Raw genomic sequence first — 8,412 nt, forward strand, 5'->3', positions numbered from 1 at the left:
GATAATTTAATCTATTTTTTTTTTTTATTGTTCTACTTGGGAAGCAACAGTTTAGTTCCATTTCCCTTGTGACTTCTCACCTTCCAATTTGTCTTTTGTATTCTTTCCATCGATCTTTTCAGTTTTCTTACCCATGTATATTACAGAAGGTGACTGGTTAACCAACAGTGTTTAATGAATGGAACAAAATTGTAAACCATGTAGTGACCACTGAAACTATTGTTAAAAAAAAAAAAAAATAAAGAGAGCTTATGGATAAGGATCAAAGGTGGTAAAAGCCATAGTACTCCCTAGTGTAGGCTTTACGGTCCCTTGCAGTCCCTCCATTCTCAAGTTCATTTCTCGGTAGCGTGAGTTTTGAGGTGCTTTTTCATATTGTAAGACTGACTAAACGAAGACTTGCAAATGGGACATTCATACGGCTTCTCTCCGGTGTGAGTTCTCATGTGTGTTGTCAAACTGGAAGAGCTGGAAAACGAACTCGGACACACACTACATGGATACGGCTTCACGCCAGTGTGAAGACTCATGTGACTCTTCAAGGAAGAAGACACAGTAAATGAAGCCTGGCACACGGTGCATTCATAGGGCTTCTCGCCAGTGTGAAATCTCATGTGACTCTTCAAATTATTAGACCAGGAAAAAGAAGCCTGACACAGAGGACATTCGTACGGCTTCTCGCCAGTGTGGGTCCTCATGTGACTCTTCAAATGATGAGATAAGGAAAACGAAGTCTCACACACAGTGCATTTAAAGGGCTTCTCAGCAGTGTGAATTGCCATGTGATTCTTCAAAGAAGAAGACTGGGAAAATGAAGCCTGGCACACAGCACAATCATGAGACTTCTTGACAGCGTGAGTTCTCATGTGAAACTTCAAATTAGAAGACACGGCAAACGAAGCCTCACACACAGTGCATTCATAAGGCTTCTCAGCAGCGTGAGTTTGCATGTGACTCTTCAAAGAAGAAGACTTGGAAAATGAAGCCTGACACACAGTACATTCATAAGGCTTCTGACCAATGTGAGATCTCATGTGACTTGTCAAACCACCAGACTGGGAGAATGAAGCCTCGCACACGTCGCATTTATAAGGCTTCTGGCCAGTGTGAGTTCTGAGGTGTTTCTTGAGAGAAGAAGAGACAGAAAACGAAGCCTCGCACACACTACACTGATAAGGCTTCTCTCCAGTGTGGGTCCTCATGTGACTCTTTACGTGATACGACTGGGAAAACGAAGCCTCGCACACCGTGCACTTGAAAGGCTTCTCGCCAGTGTGGGTCCTGATGTGACTCTTCAAGTGATGGGACCTGGCGAAGGAAGCCCGACACAGAGAACACTCGTAAGGCTTCTCGCCAGTGTGAGTCCTCATGTGATTCTTCAAAGGAGTCGACTCGGAAAACGAAGCCGGACACACACTGCATTTGTGATGCTTCTCGCCTTTGTGAGTTGCCATGTGACTCTCCAAAGGAGAGGACTCGGGAAAGGAAGCCGGACACACGGTGCATTTGTAAGGCTTATCATCAGTTATCGTGCGACTTCTCAAATTATGAGACATGGTAAATGAAGCCTGACACACAGTACACAGTCTCCCACCAGCTTGAGTTCTTATATGCTTCTCATGCAATTCTTCAAATTACCAGCCCATGAATATGAAGTCACATAAACTACATTAACGAGGTTTTCCGTCACAGCGACTTCTCGTATGATTTTTCAAACTACTACACGAGGATTATGAGGCTTCACAATGGGTACAATTATAAGGATGTCTCTCGCCTGTGTCAATTCTTTCATGTATTTTCATACAACCTGAACTTGTAAATGAACTCACAATATTTACATTCAAAAGGTTTCTCACGGCGTGACACTTTAGATGAGTTGACGACCTCGAAAATGCAGATGCAAACAGTACATTCATCAACTTTTTCTCCAGTGTGAGTTCTCGCATGTCTTCGTCAACCAGCACGCCGTGGAGATGAAGACTCGCACAAGGGGCACTTATGATAACGCGTCTCACCAGTACGAACTCACATGTGCACCTCTAAAGAATCTTCTGTCTTGTCATTCATCCTGAAAAATGTTCCTTTCTCACTGTACAACTGGTACATGTGCCTTCCTGTACCTTAAGGAATGAAAAAAAAAAAAAAAAAAATCTATTACTATACATTAATATACATTCTTCCTTGATATATCCATATATATTAAAAAATAACAATAATGAATGATGTTCAGACATTGAATTTGAAAAAGAATCAAACATAATGTAGGTATATACATTCTTAACACTTGGTATCAATGCTGAATATCTTAATATAAATTTTAACTTTAAGAAGCAATGGACATTAAAAAAATTGTATACCTGAATCACTCAATAAAATCAAGCTACTGCAGATGGCTTAACATTTGTTCAGACCAAAAACAAATATATTATGCTGTAGTACGCTCCTGGCCATGTAATCACTGTGTTAGCAGATCGAACCTCACCCAGGCCAGTGAGCTTAACCCATTAAACTCCGATGACAAGATTCTTGTCATTTGGTCAAATAAAACAAAAAATCATAAAACACCAAAATGTTTGATCAAACACCAGAAAAATATGACGTCGGTCCTCGCTTCACAAAGCGAGGACTGACGTCATACTTTTCTGGTGTTTGATCAAACATTTTGGTGTTTTATGATTTTTTGTTTTATTTGACCAAATGACAAGAATCTTGTCATCGGAGTTTAATGGTTTAAGCTGTTTACTGAGAAGGTTACTCCCTTTCCTGGGCACCACAGTGGGGGGCTCAAGGTTGCATTACTCATTCTCTTTTACTCTGAGTAATAATAAACAAAGAAAGCATGATCAAACCAGTTAACAGAATCCAGGGCTAACTCATGTACATACATATATCTACCAAAGGCTTTTTCCCCCTTACAAGGGAGGTAGCCAAAAAGAAAAAGGCATAAAAACCATTCCCACCTATTCCATCCCTAAAACACTCCACTCGCCTATCTCTTATTTTGGCACCTCCTGGATGATGAGTCATCCCTGTATCTTGTCCACTGCTCTGGGTCAGAGTCAGTGTTGCAAGACACAGCATGTCCACAGCAAGGCCGCTTCAATAATTCGACAACCCCCCCCTCTCCGTCCCCTCATGCAGAAAAGGAGAAGACGGGGAGTAATACTTTCTGGCTGCTTCAATCTTTTCTCACACATACTAACTCATCCCCAAACCCTCCACCCATTCCACCTCATGCATCAAATCACCCATATACAACCAATCTCCATTCACCCCTATCTTCTGTCCTCTCCTGTCCTTCCTCAACAGACATTCCCCTTCACCCCATCCATCCATCTTATCCTAGGTTGCCCCCTCATGTTTACTCTCTCCACATCTGCCTTCCATACCTCTTTTACTAATCTTTCTTCAATCATTTTTTCCATGTGTCCAAACTATCCCAATACTCTTTCATCCACCCTATCTCCCAGCTCCCTTACCACCTGTTTTCCTCCTTTCTCACTCTATCCAGCCAAGTAACCCCTATTATACTTCTCAGACATTTAATCTCAAACACATTCAAGCTCCTCTCTTATGTTCCATGTTTCCGCCCCATACAGTGCTGTTCGCACAATCACTCCTTCATACAGTCTCCTCTTAGCATCCATTCCCAAATGTCTATTCCTCATTACACTTTTTTATCCACCAAGGTATTTACTCGCTTCTCTCAATCTACATTCTACCCCCACCTCCACTTCACCCCTTTCTGCCACATTCGCACCCATGTATCTAAAACTATCCACTTCCTCCAGTCGCTCTCCCTTTATGCTCACTTCCAGTCTGCTGCCACTTTCACCCCTTGTACATCTCATCACCTTACTTTTACCCACATTTATCTTCAGCTTTCTTCTTTCACACACTCTCCCAAACTCTGTCACCAACTTCCTAAATCCCTCCTCTGATCCTGCTACAAGCGCAGTGTCGTCTGCAAACAACAGCTAGCTCACCTCCCACTTTTCTCTATTTTCTTTGAACATCTCCAATCCCTGACACACTACCCTTGCATTTATCTCTCGCACCACCCCATCCATGTATAAGTTGAACAGCCAGGGCGACATAATGCATCCCTGACGAAGTCCCACCTTCACCTCAAACCACTCAATCTCTCCATTTCTAATCCTGACACAAGCTCTACTACTCTCGTAAAAACTCTTCACAGCTCCTAGAAGCTTTCCACCTATACCGTATATCTGCAAAACCTCCCACAGTGACTTCTTGTCTACCCTGTCATAAGCCTTTTCCAGATCCATGTACAACTACAAAAATATATATATAATCAAGACACCGACTCCGGCATCCTGGTGTACCACTCGTGCTTCATGATGCCCTTGGTCCAACTTCGCCAGTGGCAGGGTTTGAACCACCATCCCCTTGGCCTTCGCTGCAAGAAATGATGCCCTAACCCGCTTGGCTAATGAGTAGATAAGGATTGTAAATGAATAGTGCAACCCAAAGTAATGTTCTCATCCAATTCATAATTTTCCAACACGAAATGAAAGTTTCCAATTTTCAGTCCTGCTCATGGTTAGGTTATGCAAGATTTTGTCACATGCTAGCTAGTTGGAAAAGTGTTATTCTATCAGAAACATCCACAGTTCTGGTTCAATTAGCTCACCAAACTTTCTTCCAGCCCATGCATAGATAAAAAAAAGAAATTAACAATAATAACAAATAAAAAGTAATTATAGCTACACACGACCTTGTGTATTTTTTGTTAAATTAAAATTCAAACTGATTTGTATAGGTAATTATGACTTTTGTGTATTTTGCTGGTTAAAGGTCACGTGACATCTAACCTAGCTTAACTTACAAAATATCCTATTTTTGCCTATAACAACAGTATGATGAAAATTTCACACAGGAGCAATTATAAGATGAAAATAATGATATATGAGAACAAAAGTTTTAACTTTTGTCAACCTGAGTCCTCCCCTCTACTTCAACTACCAGTTTATGTCGATCCCTGGAGTCCTTTCCTGTCATTAGACCAAATCCTGCTTATAAAACAACTGTTTTGGAATTCTCTCACAACACAACTCCCAAAGCTTCAGTGTAGAAAGCAATACACCTTGCACTTGAAAATACCAATATAGATGTATAGTCATGTCAATGGGTCTTACATATTTGTACCTGGGTTCTATTCCTGTATCATACAAGCAAATTTCTTACCTCTCTTTTTCACATTTGAAATATCTATCTTTCCTAGGGAATTATTGCATTACATTAAGTTAGGTTGTATTACATTATGAGCTATTGGACAACAAATTTCCTACATCTGTGTTTGCATTTATCTGGAAAAATTTTCCTATAACTATTAAGAACATAAGAACATAAGAAATAAAGGAGACTGCAAAAGACCATAAGGCCTACACTAGGCAGCTCCGTATCCATCACCACCTGTCATCCCCATCCATAAAGTTGTCTAATCGTTTTTTAAAACAACTGATAGTTTCAGCGTTTACTATATGGTTACTAAGTTTATTCCATTCATCGACCACCCTATTAGTAAACCAATTCTTGCCTATTTCCTTCTTAAATCTAAATTTGTCCAGTTTATACCCATTACTGCGAGTCCTGCCCTGTTGTTTTATTATGATGACCTTGTTTGCATCACCCTAGTTATAGCCTTTGATCCACTTGAATACTTCTATTAGATCATCCCGCACTCTGCGTCTTTCCAGAGAGTGTAAGTTTAGGTGCCTAAGCCTCTCTTCGTAAGGCAAATTTCCGAGTCCTTGTATCATTTTGGTCATTCTTCTCTGTACTGATTCTAGTGAATTTACGTCCATTCTGTAGGACTGAGACCAAAACTGTACCGCATAGTCAAGGATGGGTCTAACTATCGCTAGATAGAGTTTAATAATTACCTCTGCACTTCTATTCGTTACCGTCCTAGCAATGAAGCCTAATGCTCTGTTAGCTTTATTTCTGGCGCTAATACACTGCTTCCTGGTTTTAAGGTCCGGACTCACCAGAACTCCCAAGTCCCTCTCGCACTCAGATTTTTCTAAAAATGTGTTATCTAAGCTGTATCTATTTTCGGGGTTGTGTAGCCCTACGTTTAACACGCTACACTTAGAGATATTGAAGTTCATTTGCCATTTCACCGACCATGTTAACAGCTTATTAAGGTCATCCTGCAGAATCTGGGCGTCGTCTCCTGACCTAATTAGGCGTCCTATTTTAGTGTCGTCCACAAACTTACTAACATCACTATTTATTCCATCGTCTAAGTCATTTATGTACATAATGAACAAGGGACCCAAAACTGAGCCCTGGGGGACCCCGCTAGCAATATTGCCCCACCTAGATTTTATTCCATTTATGGTGACCCACTGTTTTCTGTTACTAATCCAAGCTCTAATCCATTCTAACACTTTTCCTCCTATGCCATGGGCTTTGATTTTATTTAGTAGTCTCTGGTGTGGCACCTTGTTGAACGCTTTGCTAGTCAAGGTAAATAACATCATAATTTTAATTGTTATCTGACGCCTAGTATACTTTAGTGTAACAGGATAGTAGATTAGTCACATATGACTTACCCTTGGAGGAACCATGCTGTGAATCACGAATTAAATTATGCCCTTCAATGTGTTCTCTTAGTCTATTTACTATTATTGATTCAAAATTTTTTCCTATAACTGATGTCAGAGGTCTGACCTGCCCAAGCTGAAAGTGATCTGGAGATATTGGGAGCTGCATCCAATATTAACCCATTCAACTCCGATGACAAGATGTCTTGTCATTTGGTCAAATAAAACAAAAAATCATAAAACACCAAAATGTTTGATCAAACATTTTGGGGTTTTATGATTTTTTGTTTTATTTGACCAAATGACAAGACATCTTGTCATCGGAGTTGAATGGGTTAATGTAAGACTGCATAAGGGAATACAGCTGCTCATGCAATGACTTCTAATTGATATGACATGGACGTATGGAGTGAATATCAAGAAAGATTTTACTCACAAGAATATCATAATTAGTGCACACTGAATTCAGAGCAAACTTTATGAATTCTTGATTTTCCTACTGAGGAGGACTGAATAGTCCCATCCCCAATAAGAAAGTAAGAACAATGCAAGCAAACAGGATACACACACTAATAAACATAAAGATGTTTGCTAGTCTTAACTCTTTTCTAATCACTACCAATGTTAATACTCCTTTGTGATTGTTATATATGGAGCTCAAAATATGATAATTAGAGCTAGCCAAAGATAAAGTTTGCAGGCGAGACTGGCAAACACCAAAATATTTGTCTCAACTCTCTACAAATTGGTACCAACATTGCTATTATTTTGTGATACTACATATGGGGCACTCATTGATAAGAGCTAGAGGTAAGATGTGTAGCAGTGAAACCCGACCTGACCTAACCTATCCCCTTGGCTAGTATAAACTAAAAATGTCCACTCATCTCAATTTTTTCTTAAATAGCTATTGACATTAATATTAGTTTCCGGTACTTATATCTCGGGTTAGAAATATTAAGAATGATAAAAGCTAACCGACTATATACGTAACTGCAGGTGCCAGGATGGCAAAACACACGACATAATAGTATTTACCCTTGTTCAGAATGCAAAATACGTTACCAAATGGGCCCGGGAATTGAAGTGTACCAAATGCCAAAAGTAAACACACTACGCATGCACTAACCTACTTTACCACTATATGTATAGTCTGTACAAAAAAGTCAGGAAAACAAGCTCATCAAACAGCTAACAGAGGGCAACTCAAGATTTGTCCTTTCATTAGGGCTGCCGTGTTTTGACTATCCGTGCTTTGCTCTGATTGGTCAAGTTGTCGGACCACTCAGTGCACAGTTGTGAGCTATGACGTCACGCCATTTTCTTTGTCAGTTTGCATGGAAAACTAAAGGAAATGTTGGGTATCTTAAATGCAGAGGAATTAACATTATTGTTTACGGTTTTTGTTGTTTATAATAATATACTTGATAGTTTCGTGGATATAGAATAGAAGTAGTTCATTATCTCATGTTGCATTTTAATGAGTACATTGTTATTGTAATTCTACCCCCAAAATTAACCATACAAGTTTATAACAATAGGAATTAACCATACAAGTTTATAACAATGGGAATTACCCATACAAGTTTATAACAACAGGCCTATGATAACAGCATCTAAAAGTACAAAATTACAACATAGTTATTTTACACTTTCTAACAACCACCCATCATATTTACTTCCTCTGAAATATATATCAGTGAAGAGATTGACTGACATGAGAGGGAGTTTCTGGATTTCGTTTTTACATTATTCAGCTTGGAAAATAATCTCTCAGCATCGGCATTAGAGGTTGGCAAGGAGAGAATATATAGAACTCATGTAGGAATGTTCCCAAATT

The 8,412-nt window shown here is 39.6% G+C and overlaps 1 protein-coding gene across 3 annotated transcripts; it reads right to left on the reverse strand.

The window, feature by feature from the left end:
* Nucleotides 1-225: 225 nt before the first annotated feature.
* Nucleotides 226-7,851, reverse strand: LOC143031793 (uncharacterized). Of its 3 annotated transcripts, none has more exons than XM_076196074.1 (2): nucleotides 7,769-7,851; nucleotides 226-2,120 (listed from the first exon to the last, which is right to left on the reverse strand). In XM_076196074.1, the coding sequence occupies exon 2, from the start codon at nucleotides 1,554-1,556 to the stop codon at nucleotides 336-338; it is 1,221 nt and encodes a 406-aa protein (XP_076052189.1). In that variant the 5' UTR covers nucleotides 1,557-2,120; nucleotides 7,769-7,851; the 3' UTR covers nucleotides 226-335. The 3 variants fall into 3 exon arrangements, with proteins under 3 accessions (XP_076052189.1, XP_076052186.1, XP_076052188.1); XM_076196071.1 differs by having other exon boundaries at nucleotides 7,702-7,835; XM_076196073.1 differs by having other exon boundaries at nucleotides 7,711-7,821.
* Nucleotides 7,852-8,412: the final 561 nt, after the last annotated feature.

Source organism: Oratosquilla oratoria, chromosome 12 (genome assembly GCF_046742065.1).
Source record: "Oratosquilla oratoria isolate Oo_2021 chromosome 12, ASM4674206v1, whole genome shotgun sequence".
NCBI classification, from domain to species: domain Eukaryota; kingdom Metazoa; phylum Arthropoda; class Malacostraca; order Stomatopoda; family Squillidae; genus Oratosquilla; species Oratosquilla oratoria.

Bases quoted from the DNA above. Each gene is read 5' to 3' on its own strand.
- LOC143031793 (XM_076196074.1), bottom strand. From the start codon at position 1,556: ATGTCTCATAATTTGAGAAGTCGCACGATAACTGATGATAAGCCTTAC.